This window comes from Podarcis melisellensis (genome assembly GCF_964234715.1).
Source record: "Podarcis melisellensis genome assembly, chromosome: 3".
Classification (NCBI taxonomy): domain Eukaryota; kingdom Metazoa; phylum Chordata; class Lepidosauria; order Squamata; family Lacertidae; genus Podarcis; species Podarcis melisellensis.
In genome coordinates, this window is record NC_138530.1 from 118,018,661 (window position 1) to 118,044,996 (window position 26,336).

General features: G+C 38.8%; 1 protein-coding gene across 3 annotated transcripts in view; it reads right to left on the reverse strand.

Annotated features, from left to right (window-relative positions):
• Positions 1–26,336, reverse strand: part of VPS54 (VPS54 subunit of GARP complex) — a 44,377-nt gene that overhangs the window by 15,378 nt on the left and 2,663 nt on the right. For 2 of the 3 annotated variants that reach the window (XM_081906104.1, XM_081906105.1), the window contains exons 2-12: positions 18,998–19,159; positions 17,011–17,252; positions 15,396–15,474; positions 14,595–14,629; positions 12,452–12,583; positions 10,177–10,562; positions 8,337–8,463; positions 7,702–7,809; positions 6,073–6,128; positions 2,756–2,852; positions 954–1,294 (exon numbers count right to left, since the gene is read on the reverse strand). In XM_081906104.1, the coding sequence (XP_081762230.1) occupies positions 954–1,294; positions 2,756–2,852; positions 6,073–6,128; positions 7,702–7,809; positions 8,337–8,463; positions 10,177–10,562; positions 12,452–12,583; positions 14,595–14,629; positions 15,396–15,474; positions 17,011–17,252; positions 18,998–19,133 (1,739 nt within the window). In that variant the 5' untranslated portion in view covers positions 19,134–19,159. Of the gene's footprint in view, positions 1–953; positions 1,295–2,755; positions 2,853–6,072; positions 6,129–7,701; positions 7,810–8,336; positions 8,464–10,176; positions 10,563–12,451; positions 12,584–14,594; positions 14,630–15,395; positions 15,475–17,010; positions 17,253–18,997; positions 19,160–20,065; positions 20,191–26,336 lie in introns of those variants that run through there. The other variant, XM_081906106.1, reaches the window with a different exon arrangement.

Sequence of the window (26,336 nt, forward strand, 5' to 3'; positions counted from 1 at the left end):
ATGTTTTATTCTGGATTGTTTTCTTTAATACTTTAATGTGCTGTAAACTGCGTTGAGGTTTTTCCCTAAAAATATGAGGCTGTATAGAAATGAAATGGGGAAAAATATTTGCCTTTTGACTTGTCGAGTGGCCACAAGTGTTCTCCAACTAAGGCTGGTCCAAGATTTTACCAAATATCATGACAGGGAAAGGCTGTGGGTGGCTGGTAACCTCACTGTTGTGGCGTCTATGCCTTGCTCTCTGTATAATAGCTACTCTCAGACACAGGAAATTCTATGTCCATATGGTGCATCAGTGAAGCCAAAAAGGAGGACTGAAACCCATTCCTAACTCATATGGGTGTAGGGTCAGGGAACACAGCTAGGGCTCTTAAACAGGGCAAACAGAGACTAGAGAAAAGTAAAGATAAGAAAAGAAGAAAGAATCTACAAAGCTCTTCAGGTGTAATTAACTGCAACTAAAAACAAAGGGCTTCAAAATTTGGAATGCTTATATCATATTAGATCTGAAATGAAAATGGGAGGGACAATTTATTATCATATCATAGAGTGCAGTCATAAATTTATATCATCAAATTCAAAAGAGAAACCAAGTTAATGGCTGAGGCTGAAAGAGCAGACTTCCATTCACACACCATGACTTCCCCTTCTTCTCTTCTCCCCTACAGCCTTCCTGCTTCTAAAATCTTCTCTGCAGTGTCCCCATAACACCCTGTTGGGTACAACCTACAGAATGCTATGAAACTGTAGGTGTTAGACTCAAGGGTTGAGAAGCCAACATGGGCAGAATATGCATTAAACGTGAAACTGAGTTTTAGGCTCACATTTTTTAGAGCTTCTGGGAAAGTTTACTTTCAATATCAAATTTAAAAGCAGTGAATTTGTGCTAATTTCGTTAATTTGTTTAGCTGCAGCGGGGACTGAATCCTGCTTTTTCTTTTTTTACTACCTACATGATGTCAATTCCACCTGGTGTAATACTGGACGAAGTCTGTTCCTTGCTAGATGAGGAGTCAGTGGTACATTCTGGCTCAGATACAGAGTCACTGCTGCTGGGTTCACTGTCTGGGGAAAGGTTTCTCTGAGAGGCAGAATAAGCTGCTGCAGACGGGAGGTCTCCTTCACCGAAGGCATCACTTATGAACATGCCCTCATGCGCCAGATACACCAGTTCTGCGTCTATGGTACTGTCCTTTGCAGAGTTCTTCTGAGCAGAAGTATCACCCAGTTCCTTGCTCCTCTGGTTCTTGTCTAGAACCAAGAGAACCACTCTTCTGATAACATTTAGTGTTGCCTAAGATAAAATAAGTGCTGGTTAAAAAAATTGAGACAGTGGTGAATTCCTCGAAGAGTACATCTTTTAGCAAGAATGTTTCTATTTTAAATACTGCAAAATCTGAACACAACAGAAAGATTCATATCCACTATGTTTACATCATTTATGCTGCCCCATAACATCTTCTGTCACTTGCTAAATGCAATAATCATGATGGTTCATATGAATTCTGCAAAAAGTGACTGGCAGAATTTTAAAACTAAGGCCAATAAATTTATGCCATTTGGCTATTTCCCCAAATATTTTTTTAAAAAGGATAAAACATGAAACATTAATAATGATAGTGTTATCTTTCAGGGCTTGATCTAAGGTACGGTATCAATTTCAGAGGCAGAAGTTCTAGAATTATCAGCACATACAGAGATTTAATTGATGAAGAAATTCACAATATTTTCCCACACCACAATGTTGAATCTAGTTTTGTTACACTGTAGAGCTAGGGATAGAAGGAAACAGTGATTTCCGCACCACCCTGTGTTCCTCACAGTCAGCACCGTTTCTTGTTCCACTGCATTTTAGCTTCTCCTAAAATCTACATTATTCATCCCGCTATCTGCTATGTCTGAAACTAGTGTAGTTAACTGCGTAATTAACACCAATAAATTTCAATGGAAGGGAGACATTAAAAAAATGTAGAAAATAATGCAATCATGTAATATTCGCACAGTAAAAAGATTGTGAATACTGCTTATACATTCATACCTCGGGTTACAGCCGCTTCAGGTTGAGTTTTTTCGGGTTGCGGACTGCCGAAACCCGGAAGTACCGGAACTGGTTACTTCTGGGTTTCGGCGGTAGCGCATATGCAGAAGCGCTAAATCGTGCTTTGCGCATGCGAGGAAGCGCCAAATTGCAACCTGCGTGTGTGCAGATGTGGGTTGTGAACGTGCATCCCGCACGGATCATGTTCGCAACCCGAGCATCCACTGTATTTGCTTGTATGATTTCCATTCCTGACCTCAGAGGAACATGTGAATTGTGGTAATTTCCACTTCCACTTCCAGCTGTACAAATAGATTATAATGCCATACAAGGCTAAAATTCATTCAGAAGTGTATTGTGAATCTAAGAAAGGAGGGTAAAAATTAACATTCAGCTGAAGCAATACCTCTGGGTAACTTATAGGCAGGAGCCTTAAGGCTTGATCTCTCAATTTAAAATGTGATTCTCATAAGAGGCCCCAGGATGTCAGCAGTTCAGCTTTGAAGAACAATTAACCTGCCAAAGGGATTATGATCTGAGCAAGGGGCAGTGAAGTATTGCCTGAGGTGCAGCCTGCCTGCTTTTGGATAATGGCAGAGGACTCTCCAATGCCTTTCATGAAAACTCACTCAGCCGATGCAAGAGACCCAAGTCCAAATGTTATCAAAATTCAATTGGCTTAATAACAATATAAAGTCTATAAAGTACACTTCTTACCTTAATTCTCTTGAGAAATAAAATAAAATTAGAAAATATATCTTTCAGTAGATCAAACCACTGCGGAAAATTCATCATCCTCATTTGATCTGCAAGTCTATGAAGAATACCATAAAACAATAATTACAATTTCATTTAAACTCAGTTTAACTCTCATCCTGTAAGGTGGCCTTGGGTACATCCTTGCCAGTTCTGTCTTCAGCTTCTCAGGCTCAGCTTCCTATCTCTAAAAAGGTATATTAAGGTCTACCTCACAGTGCTATTATTATGGTGAATGATACAAAGACTAACAGTACACCTTGGGGGGGGGGAATGCATAATAAAAATGATGAAGAAGATCAACATTAAATTATGTTTACATAATTTCTGTAGCAAAATTTGTATTGTGAGGTTTCAGAAACTGAAGACTTTCAGGAACTTTGCAGATAATTCTGTAGTACATGTAAAGGTAAAGGGACCCCTGACCATTAGGTCCAGTCGTGGCCGACTCTGGGGTTGCGGTGCTCATCTCGCTTTATTGGCCGAGGGAGCCAGCGTACAGCTTCCGGGTCATGTGGCCGGCATGACTAAGCCATTTCTGGCAAACCAGAGCAGCACACGGAAATGCCGTTTACCTTCCCGCCAGAATGGTACCTATTTATCTACTTGCACTTGGACGTGCTTTCGAACTGCTAGGTTGGCAGGAGCTGGGACCCCGCAACGGGAGCTCACCCTGTTGCGGGGATTAAATCATGGTTTATCCTGATGAGAATAAGCAGCAGGTGGTCTCAGCTCCCACATTTCATCCTCCCCTCTCCTCCAGGAGGAGATTTAAAGCTTTCACTTCTCTTTTTGATTAACTGGAGTTTATCATTACATCTGAACCCTAAACAGCAGCTAATCTTAACTATGGTTTGTTGAAGCAAGCCAGTTTCATAGCTTGTTGCTTGAGTTCACTTCTTTCAACAAACCATTCTTAAGATTGACCAGTTAGTTGGACTTTGAAGAAATGGCATACTGTGGTTAATCAAACACAAAAATGAAAGTTGCCAATTTTTCCTAGGGCCTCACAGCTGTGCCAGAAGAGGAGCAGGTAGGAGGCAGCATGTAATCCAAGCCTTATTGCAAATCATTTCCACCATGATAAAATTTGATTTATCATTATGTCCAGCACAGCTAATAGAGTCAGAACAGAGAATGGGTTGTTTAAGATTTAAAACTTGTTCCTTTAAAAATGGAACATGTCAATTTGTTTTAATTCCTATGAAAGCAATAATTATAGCTCTCAAGGAGAAAAAGTAACTAAGGTTAGGCTGCAACACAACACACAAACCTGGCAGTAAGACCATTAACTCAAAGGATCTTACTTCTGAGCTGACATTCACAGGATTGTGCATTTATTGTTTTTTTTTCCTGCCAAGGGAAAATGCTAAAATTTAATCAGTTTTTCTAGTATTGCCAAAACACTCTTCTAGAATGATAAACAATTACATGACACAATGTTTTTAAATCTGTAATTGAAAAAAGAAGGAAATCCTGAGAAGTAAATGGACAGTTAAACAATTAGTCTTTCAACAGAATTATAGCCGAAATCCTCTGAGTTTTTGAGATTAACCAAGTGGAATACATTTTCAAAACTGAATTGCCCTCTAGCTACAAATTAGAAACTGGAGCAGCTTATTCTTTTCCCAGCAAAAAAGGATCAATGAGAGTGGATTGCAAATATGTGTTTAAAATATTAGCACTGGCCTTTTCAGTGTCATACAACATTCTTTGCTTTGGAAGAATTTGCCTGCCTGATCTCCTAGTTATGCCTGAGGTTTTGATGCTTAAACTGCAATTCTATACCCACTTATTTTGAAGTATGGAGGGGGGAAGCTAGGCAAAAGCTCACAGAGAGGTGAGCCCAAGCACCTCTCTCAGCCAGGCTGGTAGCGAAACAATCATGCCGCTTCCGTCGCCCAGTTTGCGCAGAGGCATCAAACGTAAGGAGGGGAGGAAGATTTGGAGGGGTGTCTATGTCAGGGAAGAGTTAGAAGTTTTCAGTTTCTCAGAGGGAGAAAGCATTCCTCAAGGGGGGAAGGGGAGCAGTGAATCTAACAGAAGAGAGCAAGAGGAACAACAGGGAGGGACCGGCTGTTCCCAGGAAAGGCAAGGGTTCAGTTCTAGCTCAGATTGGGAGGAGGGGAGATACAGGCCAGCTCTAGCCAGGAGGTTAGGAAAAAGAGTGGGAAAGCGAAGGGAAGGGCGCGCTCGCCATTTTGAGGGTGGCTGGTCATGGAGAAGCAGAGCTCAGAAGGTATCTGAAAGAAGTGACTCTGAGGAATAATAGTTAAGAACCGTTTATAAGATTGTTTTGTTAATAATCAATAAAAAGTTATAAAAGAACAAGAAGTGTTCGTGTGGTGATCTGAAGAGGACAACGACCAGGCCTGACATCTAAGTTCTTATGCTGGGGACCAGAAAAAGCTACTCTCGGAACCTGCAAGACATGAACTTTGGACTTCTGAACTGTACATAGTTTGAACTCAATAAAACCTGTAAAAGACAAGTTGGAGTCCTGGCTGTTTACTTGCGAGCAACCACCTACAGACCTGACAGTGTGTTTTTAACATTTTGTTGGGAACTGCCCAGAGTGGCTGGGGCAACCTAGTCAAATGGGTTGCAAGTAAGTAAGTAAGTTCATTATTATTATTTATGTTTAGTAGCTGCTAGACATGTCATAATTTATTCACTTGTACTATATGTTTATAAAATTAAATTGGTCTTCCCTCCAACTAAATCTTTGTCATTTTTGAAAGGTAATATCACAAATTTTATAGACTCTTATTTCGTATACCTAAAATCCTTTCCTTATTAGGCGCTACCCCACATTTTCTTTTTAAAAAATCATCTGTACAGGAAACTACCATGGAGTTATCAACATTTTCAAAAGTAGGGGGTCCATGGCTTGGCTTTTGAAAAATAGGGGTCCTCAGTAACTAGCTAATTGGGAACCACTGATTGTATAGGATTGCAGCCTTAACGTAAGTTTTTCAAAATTCATTCTCTCTCTCTCTATGATGACCAGAGGAAAAGGAGATAAAGCTTTGCACCTTTAATGCCATGTAGGAAAAAGAATTTCAGAAAGTGTATCTTGCATGACCTGCCATTTTCACCTCTGCTTTTGCGCATGATCAACACATGCACTCTTTCAAAGTTATAGGAATTATGATAAAAGCACAGATGCCAAAAAGAAGTAAAAAGCATGTGGACAAAATTGCTAGGCAATTCACAGATAGAGAAGCAAATGGTAAATCTAGTTCATAGCAACTCAAAGCTTTATCCTTTATACTTACTTAACAACCACGTCTGTGTCTATTTCTTCTATTTGTGACACTGTATTAACCACACACTGCAAAGATATAAGAAAAACATGTCTTAGAATTAAATTTGGAGAGAAAGCTTTCTACCCCTGAATCAGACATTTCCTGATTATCCTAATATTCAGAGCTGAAATAATAAAAACTTCACAATGGAAAATGAAATTGGACCACACATGCATTAGGCAAGTCTGCTCACAGATCACCTTATTCAGCTTTATTTTCCTCCTGCTGATTATTGTGATGTGTGAAGAATGATGCAGGAAACTGCAATCCAGGTTTAAGGACTGAAGCCCAGGCCACTGAAAATGTTCACTCAGTCCTGCCTATGGTTTCCAAATACCTTTTTAAAACATTTGATAAGTTGTCCTGAATGCCATTTTTGTACCCTTCAAACATTATTCTGAGTGCCTATTCATACATTACTATGAGACAACTGTATGTTACACATTCACATTTTAAGTGTAATTCATGTGGGTCACATTCATTTTAAGTGTATGTGTAAAAATCTTATGTGTGCAGTAAAAAAGGAAAGATAATGACACCCTGAAATGCACCAAGTATTGCCTACAGCAGGGGTAGGCAGCCTAAGGCCCGTGGGCCGGATGCAGCCCAATCGCCTTCTCAATCTGGCCCGCAGATGGTCCGGAAACCAGCGTGTTTTTACATGAGTAGAATGTGTGCTTTTATTTAAAATGCATCTCTGGGTTATTTGTGGGGCATAGGAATTCGTTCATTCCCCGCTCCCCCCAAACAGTCCAGCCCACCACATGGTCTGAGGGACGGTGGACCAGTCCCCTGCTGAAAAAGGTTGCTGACCCCTTGCCTATGGCCTTTCAAAGCTTCTCCTTCTTTGCTTCATTTCTAGTTTATGCTAAGCCTGAAAAGACTGTCCAAAATAAGCCAGTGTGTTTAGAACCCAAAGAATATAAAATCTTTTCAATACTAGGATTAAGATGATGTCTCTTTTCCCAAAACAGCACAGAAAATTCAAGGAGGATTGGGCAGAGCTAAACTAAAGAGGAGAGCAATAAATGGCAGGTGTGGGAAGCCCAATCCAGATTGGTATAGTTGCAACGGTGGTATTTTAGAGCAGCCTTCCTCACCTTGGGTCCCCCAAAGCTGTTGGACGACAGCTCCCATCATCCCCAGTCAGAAGGCCAATGGTCAGCGATTATGGTACTCCATTATTTACAGCTTATAAAAAATACATCTATTTTTAAAATCTAGATTATTGTTTCAAACAACAATCAATAAGCAAAACATATGATAAATCTACAACGTATATCCATTCTTTGGGCTTTGTATAACTAATGATAGAGAAAGAAAACCGGTTTAGATACCTGGAAATATCAGAAGACCTGAAAAGTACATACATAAAACCAGTGCTTTTTTCCTGGGGGGACGAATACCCCTAAACATTTTGTGAAACTATGTACTTTTTTCCATTTCCTGTATTTACTTTTCCCAATTTGAACTATAAAATGGTGATTTTCATGAGTCAAAATGAGAGTATCCCTAAATATCTTTTTAGAAAAAAAGCACTGCACAAAACATTTAACTAAAATATATGTGAAAGGTAAAAATCCCTCAAAAATAAATTACCTGTTTAATTATATTTTTTGCCGTTGCAATAATTTCATCTCCATATATTTCAAAAAAATTCAATTTCCTTTGTTTTAGAAGTCCAAACACTAAAGATACAAGCCTTTCCTATTTAGAAAAAAAAAACAAGAATAAAGATAACATGTAAAAGAAAGATAATCAAAACTCAAATGGCAAATTAGAACCTAACTAGTGCAGATAAATTAACATGCTAAATAGCAAATCTGAAAAGTACAATAGGAGTTAGTCTCTGTACTATTAAGGTCAAGGTTTAATTCTGGCCCACCAGAAATTATTGGCTGCTGTAGAAGCCATGTGCTACAGACGTATACTTTGCGTTCATCCCCACATACTATACATAGAAGCTAGTTCTGCTAAGGACAATACAGGGTGCGTATTTGTGGAGGAGTGGACAAGTGGTATGCATTATGACACAGCTGAGAAATAAAAAAGAATTGAATGGAAAATGCCAGAATTAATGCTTTCAAATTACTGAGAGGATTCAAGATGTGTTGGTGAAAACTCATTTTGTAGAAGAAAAGTGAATGGAATAGGCATTGACAGCAGTGTATTCTGTTCTATGTCCTGAGAGGCAATTAGACCGCAAAAAGCCTTCTAAATGGGGAGTACTGTACCTCTTCCAGAATCTGACATTCTTCTTCCAGAGGTCTATTTAAGTCACTGTGAGCATAGGTAGAAAACTCTGCAATCATCATTTTATCTATGAGTTTTTCTAATTCACATAGCTGTGATCCAAGATGCCTGTTCAAGAAAAAAATGGGTGAAAAAGTTAAAATAATCATGACAGGGAGCATGAAAGTGCCATTATCTCAATATCAGGGAAATATGGGGATGTATAACTATCATCTGGGTAATTTCTACACAATAAATAACACTATAAAGGACACTGAATACAGTTTATTTACGTTATGTCTTCCTTTGCAGCAAAAGAAAAAAACACTTTTAAATTCCACTGTGACATTAATGTCAGACATCTCCATGAAAGGAGAACAATTTGCTATAAAATATGCATTCTAATTACACACTTCATGAGTAGCCAAAGACTCTTGAGAACTCGGCAGTCATGGGAGATGTTGACAGGTCCTCGTAGGGATCAGTAACTGGCTAAAAAACAGGAAATAGAGGGCAAGAGTAAACTGACTTCTAACAGTGGAGGTATGCATGCAGTAATGCTTCCCCAAAGATATTTATTGAGGTGAGAGCTATCTATTTTTTTCAATAAAGAGATGGAGTCAGAAGGGGCAGTGAGAAGACCAAGTTTGTAGAATGCAAGGAGATCTAAAAGGATTTCTAAAATCTGGGCAAACAGAAAACAAAAAGGTAAATAAGAACCAATGCATGGAGAACAAATCTAAAGGAGCACAATGGTTAGTCCAGCAAGAGAGCATCACTGGAATAAAAAAGCTGGGCTCCATTCAATGACTATTAGAAAAGCATTTCACACCCTGACACAAATCTAAGGGAAAGAAACATCTGGAGCACTAGATTGATTTCTGTTCGACGTAACTCAAAAAGGATGACTATCTTCACCCTAAGAAAGGCTTAGAAACAGGGTTTCTCCACACCTGAACCCTGGATGAGCTTATGAAGTTGTCATTGACCCAATGTAAATGAATAAAGTGAGGAAAAGCACCTATAGACAATTTTTTTAGCAGCAAAGCAGTACGGTCTGAGAATATGGTTGTATTGTGGAATCATCTTGTTAAATACAGAGGTTCCTTACTGGCAAGGGACGTTCACTCTGCGCATGACATGCCCTTTTCTGCAAGCTTCTTTTCCACCCCTAATTCATTTTGAGCCACAGGTCTTTATTCACTCCTTGCACAGCCCCATCAAGCCCAGGAGTCATTATCGACCACTTTGGGAAACCCTGGACTAAAATATAAAGGGCCTTTTAGTCTAGAAAACAAGATTTTTTGGGGGGAGGAGTGTGACAGTGCTTTATTAAATTATGGATGGTGTGGAGGAAAATAGACAAAGACAACTTTCCACCTACTCTCATAATACTAGGTGACCTGTATTCACCCATTGATCTTGACTGGCCTATATTTAGGACAGAGAGGAAGGGCAGTCTGAAGACCCTTTACCTTTGCATTTATGTGGTGTACAACTATTAATGTAAATAAGAATTCACACTATATCAAGGATGCTTTTAGGGCCTTTTTTAAAAAACCTGACTAATTACATTCTCACTGGACACTAATATACTGTAATAAAATTAACAATATAGTAAATTAGTACAACTCAATAACATATATAAAGATACGCGTTATAGGTGGTATGCAGCCAAGTTTTACTCACTTAGTCATATCCATTAATTTCAACAGCTCTACTCTGAGTTAAATTAAGTTGAATACCAACTTAGATCTGCATGAACTAGATATCCCTTGAAACTGATCATAATAATTTTATATGTGATTATGAATTTCTATTGGAATGTCAAATGTCACCTACCGGAAACTGTGAATGCCCTGGAGCTCCTGCTGTAGCACCTCTTGTGTTGTTGCTATCAAGTCTAACGCTCCAACAAATTCAGAAGTAGACAGTAATAGCTGTACAGTAGGTTGTGTTTGGTGCACTGTTGCCATTAACTTCAGTTTATTATATGCTTTTATACAGTTATTTCTAGTCAATGATAATCTTAAAACTTTAAGAGATCCTTCACACATTACTTTATCAATTTGGCCTATTTTATCTCGAAGCATTTTTACAGCCTGGGAGGTTTTCCTGAGGTAGTCTTGCAGCTCATGCTGGGAGGTCATGGCATGAAAAAATGCTTCTGAGCGGAGAGAGATTTGATGAGCGATATTTACTTCCACAATATCCAGATAGTGGCTCAGCTTAAGGGAAGAAAGAGAAATCAATATTGTAACATTTGTGCTCTTAATCTACCACAATCAGTGTCACAATACCAGACATTTAACTCAAGTAAAATGGGCACGCTGCCTTTACAAATCACACATGCACATACCCAGGAACACAGCCCATATTTAATGAACACTGGATTTAAAACTAAACAAAGAAAAACAAGAAAAAAAGTATACAGCATGACACTGGAGGTGTATTTCAATCTCCCTGAACATTTAAGAACAGGCTTGAAAGCTGCATTCTTCAAGGAGGAAAGTTTCAAAATGAGACTTCAGCATGAACTGGCTAAGTTGGAATTAATTTGCAGATTTGATACTTTCAGATCAATAACGACTGGAAGTGTCTTGTGCACCACAATATTATCTTCCATTAAAAGTTCACATACCCTATTTAACTTGCTTTTGCTGAATCATTACAAGTTTGAGTAATGAATACCCACTTTCCTGTTAATATATTGCAGAATCATAGAATTGTAGAGTTGGAAGGGACCCCAAGGATCATCTAGTCTAACGCCCTGCAATGCAGGAATCCTAACTAAAGCACCCAGGACAGACTTAAAAACCTTGAAGGAAGGAGAATCTACCACCTTCCCAGGGAGTCCATTCCACAGTTGAACAGCTCAGTTCACTTACATATCATGCTCACTCACACTCTAAATTGTAATGTGGCATTCTTAATTTTTTGCACTGCCTTCTGGTCTCACTATGTAATAAGAACTTCTCACTGTCACCCACCATTCTTTGGGCTGCACTCAATTATATCTCTGATGTGCATCAGACTATTTCCCACGGCAAAACTGGTGTGGGTTTTCTACTGCTGAACAAAGACTGCTTCCCCATTTTTGCTCCTTTATTGACACAAAGTTGTTCCCATTCAGTTGTTCATTTTTGCCTCCTACCTATGCTTCATGTAGGCTTTCAAATTTAAATGTATTTTTAGGTGTCTGACATGTTAATCCACCTCAATGTGTGTTCAGTGCCTTTTTAGAAAGCAACAATCTTTTTTTCGAACACCTCCTTTTTTTACTGGAGGCAGGAAGAGTCTTCGGAATCTACGACTATCCAATCAGCATTCTGCCCAGCTGGCTTCTCTTTGAAACAGAATGAATCTGGGCTCAATTAGCGCTGATAGTCAACTGATATAGTGGTTAGGGTGTCAGACAAGGATTATGGAGACTTTGTTCAAATTTTCACTGACATCAGACTCGCTGACTAACCTACTTCATAAGGTTGTTGTGAAGATAAATGGGAGGAAGGCAGAATCACAAACCCCACCTTGAGCCATTTTGAGGAAAGACAGGATAGAGATGGAATAAACATAAATAAGTAATAAATTGTGCATCCATCCTAAATGGGGTAACAGCAGATTAAGAGCCTTTGATATCAGAAATGATATCAGTATCAAGCAAGGATAACCCACACTTCAAATGTTGATAAAGTGGCTTGCCTTAAATGCTTATGCCACAATCCATTTTTAGGGTTTAATGTTCTTAACCTTCCAACAGAAGCAATCAACAGTCCTTTATAATATCTATATATTATAGAGTGGCTGGGGCAACCCAGTCAGATGGGCAGGCTACAAACAAACAAACATTTTATTCTGAAAGAGCTCAACCAGAATTACACAAGCCAAGAAAATATGCACAGTTAGCATCTTAATAAAGAAACTTCCATTGCACTGATCAAATACCTGCTATGGAAACAGTTTATTCAGTGCTTTTTTCCCTAGAAAAATAGGTGCTGGTACTCACCATGAAGTTGCTACAGTAAATGTCAGTGTTTTTTAACAAGAACAAAAAGAGGTGCTGGTTCTATGTCCCCTTGAGTACCCCCTGGGGGAGAAAAGCACGGAGTTTATTTACCTTTTCTTGAAGCAACTTTGAGGAAGCTGCATCACGATTTCCTTTGCCTCCAGTAGTATTAAAATGAGACCAAGGTAATACTGCATTAAATGTTAGGGGATCTTCCAAGGCAAAATCTGGTTTTAAAAAAATCTGAAAAAAGAAGTCAATCACATCTCATTACCACACATCACTAATGTTCCCACCTTTACCTGTATAGTGCAGACTTGATGAATCCATTTATATGCAGGCCTGGTGGAGAATATCACTTAGACTTCATATCAATTTCTATATTTGGGGTGTACATCAACTTGTAAATGTGATTCAGAGCAGTACTTTTACAGTATATGCATATAGGTAATCTAAAATACTGCTTAACAGTGGAACTCTACATCCATCTCTCAGAAATAAGTCCCACTGAGTTCAGTTGGCCTTATTCTCAAATAAGTAAGCCTAAGTTTTTATACCACCATTTAATGCTTTAGACTTGAGGTTATATTTGTCCAGCTGACTGGTCAAATAATAGTTTAGGTTTTTTTAATAGATTAATTTTACCAGAACAAGCATATTGTAATCATCAACATGCTTCATCCTTATACTAATTATGAAAACAAATATAACTGTCACCATGAAATAATGCTTTTAAAAATGTTTCATCATAATGTTTAATGATGTTAGGTAAGGTTTCTATAAATCTGAGCAATTCACTGAACTTTTCTGGGGTTTTTCACAGAATACTAGGGCCGGACAAAACTGGCAAAATGAAGAAAATAGAAATAGAAATAAAATAGAGTAACAGAGCATGGAGGAGGCACTCTGTGACGCCTACAGTCTAGCAATATGAAACCTTTGCCACTGATGACGACTACTTGTGTTCCTGGCTTCAGTAATTGCAGATGGTCAATAGTAAATCTACTATGTTGCTAGGTTTAACTTCTGGTTGCCCTTTTCTACACTGAACAATTTTGAGCTGAAAAAATTATAACTGCATAAGCATGTGTCAAGCATGGCACAGTGTGAACCACAGATTTGTATGAGGGCATAACATTACAATTTTATTTTCAATCCCTTCCCTAATAATCTCTAGCAGGCCATTACAAAAGGCCAACTCACTGGAAGAGGCATAGGAGGCATCAAACTCAATACCTCTTTCACATTTCTTCTGTGCAGCAGTAACAGACAGAAAACACCTGGAGAACTGTGTTAATAAGCATGCAAAGTTAACTCTGGCCAACCTGGTCAGATTCAATCACAAGGGTTACATTACCCAAAGGCCCTTGAGTAACTGTGCTATGTCCAACAATAATGCAATGGTTGCAGTGCAAAGAAAGGGCCAACAGCTATTCCTTCCCATCTTCTGTTCTCCTTTAGCTAGCAGCTAGCAACACAACTTGAAATTCCTATACAGTGGTACCTCAGGTTACATACGCTTCAGGCTACATACACTTCAGGTTACTGACTCTGCTAACCCAAAATAGTACCTTGGGTTATCTATTGGTTTATTGGTTTATTTATAGTCTGTATAAGATATTCTGGATTTTAATGTTTGTTGTTTTATTATATTTTTATATAACATAATATTTCCATCTTTGGAAACTCAGCCAGATGGGTGGGAGATAAATAAAAATTGTTGTTGTTGTTGTTGTTGTTGTTGTTGTTGTTGTTATAACTATATTTTGTTCTAAACCACAAATAAAAGCTTTAAAGAACGCTATTCCTCAACCTTGTGGACTAAGGAGGAAAGAAGGAGAGATCACACAAATCTGAAGCTTGCTGTAGTACATTGGGCCTACGAATGTGTGAAATATGTACGGATTATTGCAGCAAAGGACAAAAATAAAATAAAATGTGACTATAGTGTTAGTGTGAATAGTTAATCTTCAGAATCTAGCAAAAGAAACAACTTCAAAAAGAGGAAGATTGGTGAAAACAACTGGAAATGATGCATTTTGATAAGTTGCCTAAATTCTGCATACATTGTCACATATAAGAGTAGGATAAGCTATGCTAAAATTTGTATCTCTATTCTGTACACCGCCCTGAGACCTGCGAGTATAGAGCGGTATATAAATTCAATAAATAATACATACAGCCCAAATAAATTAATAAGCAAAAGACACGAGCAAAGCATTTCTTCTTACAGCTATGAAAATCTCCATCATACCTTAGGTACTTGCTCCAGATCTGTCCTGGATTTATCTAAAAATAAAATGCCGCAACAAATAGAAGATTCAAATTACATATTTTCACAGTAAACTCCAGTTGCTCATTCATTTTCAATTTTATGAAACATACAGGCCCTTATTAAACTTTGGAATGTTTCCGGATTTGGTTTCAGATTGAATATACACAAGTAAGAAAAATCTGAACTCAGTCATTTTAGATAAATAGAAGAAAATATTATTAAAGCAAATATTCTCCTTTGTAGATTGAAGAACCATTTCAGCAGGCAGTGGGGAGGCAGTTATTCACCTCTTTCACTCTCGAGCCATTGGAGAGATGAAAAGACAGGGAATATGAGAGAGGTGTATAAAATTATGCATGGCATAAAGTGAATACAGAAATGTTTCTCTCTCTCTCATAAATACTAGAATTTGGGGACATTAAATGAAGCTGAATTTTCAAAGATTCAGGGCAGACAATTTGAAATATTTCAGTCAGCTAGATGTCGTATTTTCTTTACCCAGGTATTGGGTGAAATTAGAAATTCTAATTGCTGTCTTCACTGTAATTTATCTTTGCTTGCTTTATGGTGAAGCTGTTGTTTTGTTCATTTATTGGCCCTACATACTCTGTCATTTCTGTATATTGTTATCTTTTTCCTGCATATTTTATGACTACCTTACTTCATTGTTCCCCACTCAGGGACTCAATTTATCCAATGAAGAGTGACATTCCAGACGTATGGCAGCCCTAGTAAATTAAAGAGAATGACGAAGCAGCTACAAGAAAACCTGTAACCTACCATGAGTATGTAAGAGTGTCCTATCAAAAGTATCTTTAGGAGGACAAATGGTCTTGCATCTCTCATGAATCTTTTCTCTCTACAAAAGGTGAAGAAAATTCCGGGTTTGAAACATTTTTTTCCCACAGCACATTATTTAGGTTTCCTATGCAAAATGAAAATTAACTGACAAATTAAATCTATTATAATGCAATGGTGTAATTGAGGACTGCATTCCTATTAATAAAATATATTAAAGATTAAATATATATATATATCAAGGCCAATTATTCTTATACCTTTAACTAAAGCTGACATCCTATGCGCACATACCTGGGAATAACGCCTACAATAGCTCTTATTTCTGAGTAGGCATGCATAGGACTGGGCTATCCTCTGAAGTAGACTTCCCCAACCTTAGGTCCACATATGCTGTTGGACTACAACCCCCATTATCTCCATGGTTGGTGGGACATATCGTCCCAAAGCACCTGAGGGCCTAAGGCTTCTTTGTAAGGTTTAGCACTCAAGTACTCTTCAGGCCTTCATCCTGAACATGCAAGGGAAGGGGGGGGGGAGTGCAGGGGACTAAGTGTCCGTGTGTCCCACAACTTTTGTGTGTACAGCAGCACCAACCCTCCACTCTCCATCTTAGGGTGCTTAGCATGAAGGGGTCTTCTATGCAAATTCAACTGGACAGACTTAGAAGCCTCCCCATGACCAGCAACTCTGGATTACTGGTTTCCTACTGCAAGGAAGCTTCCAAGTTCATTTAGTCAAATGCATCTTGAAGTCCTCTTCAAACCTTGCTGCTCAAACTGAGAAGGGCTAGGTAGAGTGTGTGCAGACACATTCAGAGTAGAGTAGAGTAACTGTTCCAAACTTCCAGCCTTTGTGCACAGAGAGCTTGTACTTCTTTCATCACGCTGCTTAAAAATAGGAAAAACTGTTTAAATGAGCAAGTCGTGTTTCTTCTCCCAGCATATGAAATCTTTTAAAAAATGTTCATATACAACTGTGTGTGTGCAACAAATGTAAAAATTTCCATTAAGTGTGGGCCACTTCAGATGTAACAGGAAACCACAGTTTTGTGTAGCTAAACTATGGTTTGCTTGTACATCCTCATGGTTTTCTATGAGGCTAACAAAACAGGACCTGAAACACTAGCTCAAAGCTGGCTTTGGTTGACAAGTTAGCATTAACTTTAAAAAATAAATTGTTTAGCATGAACTGTGCTCATCCTCTGCCTGCCTGGTCTGGCAGCAGATTCCTTTTCCCGCTCACCTCCTCACTATCAGTCCCTCACCAAGCAGGCAATTTAGGTCCTAAGCCAGCTTGCAAGAAGAAAAATAAACAGTGAAAGAACTTAAAGAGACAAATACATTTTTATCATCTTCTGTGAGGTAGCAAATTAAACTGCACAGAATACGCAAAAAAAGTCAGTCAGCATTCCATGGCCACTGAGCAGACTCAATCCTCATTAGGCTGTTTTGAGGAACTATGGGGTTTCTTTCTTTCTTTCTAGCTTTGGGTTCCCCCAACTCTCCTTTTTCTGCCCTTATTTGCTACAAAAGCAACAGCACTCACAGCCTGAACATCAGAAAGAGACAGGTCTATCATAGGATTTCTCTTTTACCTGAACAATTTCCTGTTGGTATGTTACAAAAATTTCCTTGCTGATCTGTGGGAGGTAGAGCGAAGGCACAACTTCAATGTCCACAAAATCCTGTCCCCATGTTTTTGTAAAGAAATCAGATTCCCTTTTTGTTAACCGAGGATCATTTAGTGCTGCTGGGAGATTTACTTTGGAATGATAAATAGTCCATCTATGTTGATCAGCAACTAACGCTGGACTGTCACATAAACTATTAGGATCACCTGAAAGGCAAAACAGTAGCTTGAAAGAGGCATGCATTTTTTCCAGCAATGACAAGATAAAATCTGTAGCATAATTTAAGAATTAACCATACAAATAAATATCTTAAGGAGGTATTGCACTCTAATTATGTACTGCAGGACTGCTCTGCACCTTTGTGTTTAGACTGAAATATATCCATCTTATCTTAATATTCATTTTAGCATTCAGGGTAGAACAGAAAACTCTGAACTCTCCAATGTTGGCAGTGAGGTAGCAGATACAAATCTCCACGCAGCAGGTAATTTCAGATATCAGAGAAATGAAGCGTATTAACAATTGTTATCTTTGTACATTTTGCAAAGCCTCACAATGACAGACATACAAATATTCCACACATTGAAACAGTCATCATGTAATTTACTATTGTTTGCTCCTTTCAAAGGTACAAAAAAATAAAAAAGCAGAACCTAAAAGTATAATTAAGAGAAGAATTAGAAGACAATGCAGCATTTCAAGAGTTACATAACCCTGAAATTGATTTTAATTGTTTTTGCTATAAAAACAATCTTATTGAAATTGATTTTTTACTCATCCAGCATGTTCTTTTCATTCAAGCTCACATAGGCTATCAAGTTTAATGCAGTTACAGATAGGTAGCCGTGTTGGTCTGCCATAGTCAAAACAATTTTTTTTTTCCTTCCAGTAGCACCTTAAAGACCAACTAAGTTAGTTCTTGGTATGAGCTTTCGTGTGCATGCACACTTCTTCAGATACACTGAAACGGAAGTTTCCAGACCCTTCTATATAGTGAGAAGGTGGGGAGGGGTATTAATTTTAATGCAAATATCCAAAATTTAAACATTTACTTTTTTATGTCTGTAGTAATATGCAACTGTGCAATAAACAAACTAATATCAATTCACTATTTAAGGATTGTATCTGTCTAAGTCACACTCAGAAGAGATCCCCTGAAATCACTAGAATGTAGTTTGTCACGTCCACAGACTTCAACAGGTACACAATGTGTATGTTTAACAGCATAAACTTTACCATGCCTACCCTGCTAATGACACGCGTCTCTCCACTTACGCGTGTTCAACTCATGTATACACGCAGAGCTGGGAAATAATTAAATAAATCTATTTAAACTGCAAAAAATGTGTGAAAGGGGAGGCATGTGGAGAGTTGGAGTTTGAGAAAAGAGGTTTGGAGGGAGCAATTGTACTGGTGTTTGGCTTTTTAGCTGGTGTTCCCCACTATACATGATTTCATGTGTTCTTGTGGTACCTGGGAACATAACCCTCATTTAAGTGGGGACACGCGTGTATCAAACATAGATCTGAGTTTCCATGAGATATGGTGTATGTATGGGGAGAGGGGGAGAGGGAGAGAGGGAGAGAGAGGGAGAGAGGGAGAGAGTTAAGGGTAAGGGTCTAGACCTAGTGCCTTTGAGATCCCACCTGGCTCTTCATTATGCATCTTTAGGTGCCAGGAAAAAATGTTCCTCTTCAACCACCCCTGTGGTTGATTAACATTCTATGTCCTTTTAAATGTGTTTGTGAAAGAGGGTTTATTGGTGTGTTTTGATTTTGTTCTTGTTTCTTTATTTTGTTTTTATGCTGTATGTATGAATGTCTGTATTAAATTTGCATACAAATTTAATACATACATACATACTGTAATGTGGCACTCAACAGCTTTTCAATGGGGTAACGTGGCACTTAGTCTGGAAAAAAGTTAAGCCAATTTTGTTAAAGACACTCACCTGTTGGTTCCTTGGGACATACATCTGGCAGCGACTGCACTGGTCGAAAGCGTTTGGCAGAATCCACTTCCCTTTTAATGAAAGTATCACTGCTCTTTGATGGAGGCACTGGTGAAGACCGGTGGCTTGAGGCCATTGCATATAGTCACCACTGGTTAAGTACTGAATTAAAAAGAGATAACATGTATTCATAAACATCTTTTTAGATATTATGGCAGGCTGATGGCAATTATATTATGACAACCCAGTTATAGAAACTGAAAGTTAAGGTAAGAAAGGAGATAAAATGGTTTAGAAAAATGTAATGAGACAACACCATACAGTCTTCTTTATGTTTAAGGAATACAATGGTACCTCGGTTTTTGAACATAATCCATTCCAGAAGACCGTTCAAGTTCTGAAACATTCAAAAAAAAGTTCTGAAAACTCAATAGCCAACAGCTAGGCCTCAGGATCTTGCACTCAGCAGAAGCCGCGTTTCTGTTCGACTTCTAAGGCATGTTCAAAAACCGAAGCATTTACTTCCAGGTTTATGGCATTCGAAAACTGAAATGTTCATCAACAAAGACATTCAAAAACCGACATACCACTGTATTTGGAAGAATAGTGTGGTATTTTCAAGTGATTTAATTGCAGTATTTATCCACTGGGTGTCACTGGTGACCTTAAGTAGACTCTCTTTTAGAAATATACATAATTGTTATGCATTATGTGTGGTATATTAATAACTATTATCAAATATGGGACTATCGGTCCATTAAGATACATACAAATAAGGCTAGAGCAGTTTTTAGATAAGTTATGGAAAACAAATGGCCAAGATCAAATCAAATATACCAGATACCTATTACTTCCATTTAACAATTGTCATAACAGCCCACTGGCTAACAAATGATACCCATGGGGCTTTTTTCTTTCTAGGAAAAGTTTTGAGTATATGCTAACAATAAACTCCTGGCTTAATGCCACTGAAGTCAATGGACTATTTGTTTTCTTATACTGATGATTTCACATTCTTGTGCAACTATATCTACCAGTACAGTAAGAAAAGAGAGCAAGGATATAAACCTTCATAAACCCTTTTTCTTTAGCTAGTCTTCATCTAGTTCCCTGAATGCAACCAGGTTCTACCTTCCTGTAGAATTTTCTCAGATGCAAATGCTGATTAATTGAACATAAATCATCAATTTGTGATTACTGTACACAGATACCAACTTGTAAGATATTCTGGGAAAAGTATAATGCTTTTGTTTTCAACTTCCTCGTCGTCATCTTCCTCCTCTCCCTTCTACCATGCACAATCACCTTATTCGCAGCCAAAGGTGAAAAGCTTAATTTCAGTAACAAAACAGAAACATAACAGGAAGAGTAAATGTTTCTAGTTGAAGTCATCTCACTAGACCAATAAACCAGTCCTAAATCAGCAGCAACATGATGCCACACTAAATTATTCACAGCTAACAGCTATTTGAGTATAGTCATAAATTTAGCATCAGTTGGTTAGAGCCTGGTGCTGAGAACACCAAGGTTGCAGGTCTGATCCCTATAAAGGACAGCTGAATATTCCTGCATTGCAGGGAACTCAACTAGATGATCCTCTGGGTCCCTTCCAACTCTACAATTCTAGGATTCTATGATTTTATAAATAACTAACCTCGGCAAGCCACTGTACACACCAGTCTATTCACACAACAACAAAAAGAACAAAATGTCACAATTCCTAATTGTTCTAGTAAAATATTATCAAAAGGGAAAATATCAAAGTGTGCTCCATAATTAGCAATTACGTGGTGAAAATAATTTCCGTGCAATGCACAAGTCTTCCAATTCAAATCTCATCACAAAGTAAAAGTGAAATGAACACAAAACAAAACCTCACAAGAAAATCTGAAGTATCACCAACAGAAAATACTTTAATTGCACTCCTACATTAGACTGCAATTGTATCCTGCAGTCATACCTCATGTTGCGTCCGCTTCAGGTTACGTGTTTTCATGTTGTGCCCCGCAGCAACCCGGAAGTACCGAAACGGGTTACTTCTGGGTTTCGCCACTTGCGCCTGCACAGAAGCGCTAAATCACGCCATGCGCCTGCACAGAGACAGCACTTCAACTTGCGTCAGTTCCGTGTTACGGACAGGCCTCCGGAATGGATCCAGTCCATAAGACGAGGTTCCACTGTACTTCTACTTAGATGCAGAAACTATAGCTTACATTCATTGGCATAGCCTGGGGTGGCAGGCTTTGTTGAGGGGAAAGGCTTTTGTTAGGGGGCAGATTTGTATTGGTTTTTATTGATTTGGAGAGGGAACTGCCCCCCTGCCCCCCTTTGGCTATGTCCATGCTTAAGGTAGAAATGTAAAGTATTGCACTTGGGCAAAAAAAATGAGAGGCACAAATACAAGATGGGTGACACCTGGCTTGAGAGCAGTACATGTGAAAAGGATCTAGGAGTCTTGGTTGACCACAAACTTGACATGAGCCAACAGTGTGACGCGGCAGCTAAAAAAGCCAATGCAATTCTGGGCTGCATCAATAGGAGTATAGCATCTAGATCAAGGGAAGTAATAGTGCCACTGTATTCTGCTCTGGTCAGACCTCACCTGGAGTACTGTGTCCAGTTCTGGGCACCACAGTTCAAGAAGGACACTGACAAACTGGAACGTGTCCAGAGGAGGGCAACCAAAATGGTCAAAGGCCTGGAAACGATGCCTTATGAGGAACGGCTAAGGGAGCTGGGCATGTTTAGCCTGGAGAAGAGGAGGTTAAGGGGTGATATGATAGCCATGTTCAAATATATAAAAGGATGTCACATAGAGGAGGGAGAAAGGTTGTTTTCTGCTGCTCCAGAGAAGCAGACACGGAGCAATGGATCCAAACTACAAGAAAGAAGATTCCACCTAAACATTAGGAAGAACTTCCTGACAGTAAGAGCTGTTCCGACAGTGGAATTTGCTGCCAAGGAGTGTGGTGGAGTCTCCTTCTTTGGAGGTCTTTAAGCAGAGGCTTGACAACCATATGTCAGGAGTGCTCTGATGGTGTTTCCTGCTTGGCAGGGGGTTGGACTCGATGGCCCTTGTGGTCTCTTCCAACTCTATGATTCTATGATTCTATGGTAGGCATTGATATGGCTCCAGAAACTAAAATATGAACCTGGATTAATCACAGCTCATATAATAAACTTTGTTGAACATTTATTTTTATTATATCTCCACCTGTCATTACATTTTCATTGGCAAGGTTAACATACAAATGTTCCAGTTTTAACATTTGGAAGATCTTTTTAAAAACTCACATTTCAGTGCCTGAAAATGATTCATGTTGATATTACTTCTCTCACTGATGTAATAAAAGTAGTCTGTCAAATTTTAGATCAATTAAATTAACCTAATACTGATCTAAGCTATGTCTTAATGAAACACATTGCAGTTATTGCAAGCAAAGCATCTGGAATCCATAGGCAAATATACATAAATAATCCCAAATAAATTCCCTGAAATTCAGGAACTCCTTGCTTATTCCAAAGCACACAGTTTCAGTAAATGCAATGATTGCCCTTGTCCAAGTCAAGAAAGCAAGTAAGAGCTGTCTGCACATCCAAACTTCCAAAGAGCTCTGAGCTGAAGCCAAAGTGTTTTACCCTGATAGTTCTCCATACTGCTTAATTTAAACTCTTTATAAAGTATATATGAACAGTATACAAGTTAAGACAGAAGTTCCTAAATTTAACCTGCAGGATTACTCATTTGTTTGTTTGTTTGTTTGTTTGTTTGTTTGAATTCATTGCAGGGTCTGGTATGCTTACATGTCAAATAGGTAGAACAGAAGCTAAATCAAACTAAATAATAATAATTGCTTTTGGCTGGTCAGAAGGTCTTCTTGACTCAGATCTCTCAATCCATCAATGATCATAGTCAATGAATGTTGATAAATTGGAAAGTTGTGGAAGGCTGGAATATGTATTTCACTGAGATGGGGGGGGGTAGCAAATGTGAAATAGTAACCTCTGGATAAATAAGCCCTTCATTGGTCTGCAACATTCAACTTTTCCAACTTGGCAAAATGGAATGATTAAAGCTGCAATCCTATATACGCTTAGCTGGCAGCAGTGAGCTCACTGGGATTGTGCTGAGAGGAAACCTAACCCCCAAAGTTAAGGTGCAGGGAGCCCCACACCCAAATAGGGAAATAGTAGGCTGAAACTCGGCATAGTATATTAGTTTTGCAAAAACATGTCCCTTATTCACTTCCAAATAAGCTAGGAACCTTTTCTGACCTTCAGTACTTAGCAGTTAAGACCCTAGCTACACGTATTATTTAGGATTACAGCTCATAACAGGTCAATAAAAGTATTACTAGCACAATCATACGCACGCTTACTTGGAAGTAAGTGCAGAAACTGAGAAAAGTCAGGGAGAGGGACAATCCTGTCTCATCAAAATGCCATCCAGCATGGCACACTGAAGGTTTTGATTGCTTTCTCAATAAATTGTATTTTGTGCAGGTGAAAGCCCCCACAAGGGAAAGAAAGTACACAAGTCTTTGCTACATTTCTGACCCAGATACTGTAATAGCAAACTCAGGAGGTGAGTTCCAAGAGGACTGTAACCAAAGAGGGTGACTAGGAAACAAGACAAAGGTGTCCTCATGCTGGATAGAACCCCAAATATTGGAGAAATATATATATATTGCCCTCTCCAAAACTGGCAGGGTGTTGGGAAACAGAAAAAAAAATGCTTGAGAGACTAGATCAGGCCCCTGAACTGGTGGTTAGCCACCCCTGTTAAAACTTTAAACATATAGGCTTGGACTCTAGTTGATTTCCAAAATGGATTATTTATTTCATTCAGATTTTTAATTTAATTTCATTTTATTTTCTGGGAGGAGATATCTGGGTTTGGCAGATAGAACAGAGCAGGGGTCAGCAAACTTTTTCAGCAGGGCTCCGGTCCACTGTCCCTCAGAAGACCTTGTGGGGGGCCAGGCTATATTTTTTTAAGGGGAAATGGACGAATTCCTATGCCTCACAAATAACCCAGAGATGCATTTTAAATAAAAGCACACATTCTACTCATGTAAAAACACGCAGATTCCTGGACCGTCTACGGGCCGGATTGAGAAGGCGATTGGGCCACATCCGGCCCCTGGGTCTTAGTTTGCCTATCCATGGAATAGACAGAGGGTTCTAGTAACCCCCATTTCACTCCAGTGAAAATAATGGATCACAGAAAATAATGTAAACTCAATCCAAGGTTAAATTTATATGTAACCACTTATATAACTTTGATCGTCCAAACACAAGAGGTGCTCATCTTGGTGCATATATATATATATATATATATATATATATATATATATATATCCTCCCCAAGCTTCCAGGACAGGCGCCCCTTGAAGCGAAGCTGGAGAAGGAACAGAAGGAGACCCTTCTGTTCCTCCTCCAGCTTCGCAGGACAAGCGCGTTGCTGAAGGGGTGCTGCTGGAGAAGGGTCTCCTTCTGTTCCTCCTCCCGCTTCGCTGAACAGGCGTTGCACAGCTCTCCCTCTCTGCGCAGCACCATTCGCTCCATAAGACGCACCAACATTTCCCCTTACCTTTTAGGAGGAACAAAGTGCGTCTTATGGAGCGAAAAATACGGTAATTCACATGCCTGTCTGAGCAGGCTGTGGGAACGGAAAACAGCCTTATCTCTCTTTCACTATATGTATTTTGTAATGTATTTCTGCTTTTACTTCGTTATAAATAGTAGATTAGACTATGATGTTTCACGCTTCTTGCTGTATTATACTAGATGATTAGTGTGCATCAATCAAGCTGGTTTATGTTGCTAAGCACACTGGATGAGCAGGGAGATGCCTCTTCCAGCGTTGCGCATACTGGAGGATGCTCGGAGTTCTGGGGGTTAGCAGGCACCCCTGGGCATTTTCCAACACACTGCACTCTGCAACTATTCTACAAATGATTTAGTATAACAATATTAAGTTTGCATGCCTTAATGAGGAAAATCCAAGAAAGCCCCAGTAAGGAGATTGCCTATCTCTTCCAGTTCCATCAGTTTAAAAACAACCTTTGAGATTGTAACACACACGGCTATTTTCAAGTCCTAAACAAAAGATTAAATACATTTAAGAAAAACAGAATAAACATTATAAATGTGTGATAAACCCACTGATTTCAAATGTTGATAAAAAGAGGTGAATGGACAGAAGACACCATGTACAATAACACCAGGTGACTTTTTTTGGTACAGAGTAAGGGAACTCATTTATAAACATGAATGTGTCCCAACTCAGAACTTTTTAGTTTGAGGATAGGATGGTTACTCCGGTGTATGTATATGCATGAAATGCACTATACACACATATGTCTGACATTAAGACATGATGCTTCCTCGGGTATCATTTGAAGTTATGTTGTAAACCCATGAATACATGACACATTCTTATTCTAATTATATATGCCAGAATGGAAGCATATAATGTTGGGAAAACAATGTAGGAAGGCATTTCAATATAGACTGTCAAAGGAAAAGCTCAATGGTGGCACTTTCCAAGTACCAGCTATCAGGTGCATTTAATATGCTTAGCACATATTAGTATGGAAGGACAAATGGAGGCAGCTGTGAAGGCAAAGTGTATATATAACCCTTCAAAATAAATCACATATACACCCTTCATCCGAGGATCACAGGGCAGTTTTCAATATAAAAAACACAAAAAGTAGTAGTAGTACATAGTAGTAATGCCTTGCCAATCTGGCTGGGTAACATAGTACAAAACAAAACCCTTCCACTAGTCTGTCCCCGCTGGATCTTCTTATATGTTTCTTTTCCTATTTGTCTTTTTCAGAGTTTAGAAGCAATGGACCAAAATAATTTAATATTGAAACAACGCTAGCGGTGAATCACTTTTACTTCCGAATAGTATTCTCCCTGATTTTGCCATCAGCATTTTGTCTCATTTCTCATTCTGCAGCTGAAATATACCTTAAGATCAAAAGAATCATAATACATGAATAGTACTTTATCTCGGATCTAACCTAGGACACGGGTAGGCAAACTAAGTCCTGGGGGTCAGATCTGGCCCAATCGCCTTCTAAATGCGGCCCGTAGACGGTCCAGGAATCAGCATGTTTTTACATGAGTAGAATTTGTCCTTTTATTTAAATGCATTTCTGGGTTATCTGTGAGGCATAGGAATTCGTTCATATACAGTGGTACCTCGGGTTAAGTACTTAATTCGTTCCGGAGGTCCGTCCTTAACCTGAAACCATTCTTAACCTGAAGCACCACTTTAGCTAATGGGGCCTCCCGCTGCCGCCATGCCACCGGAGCGCGATTT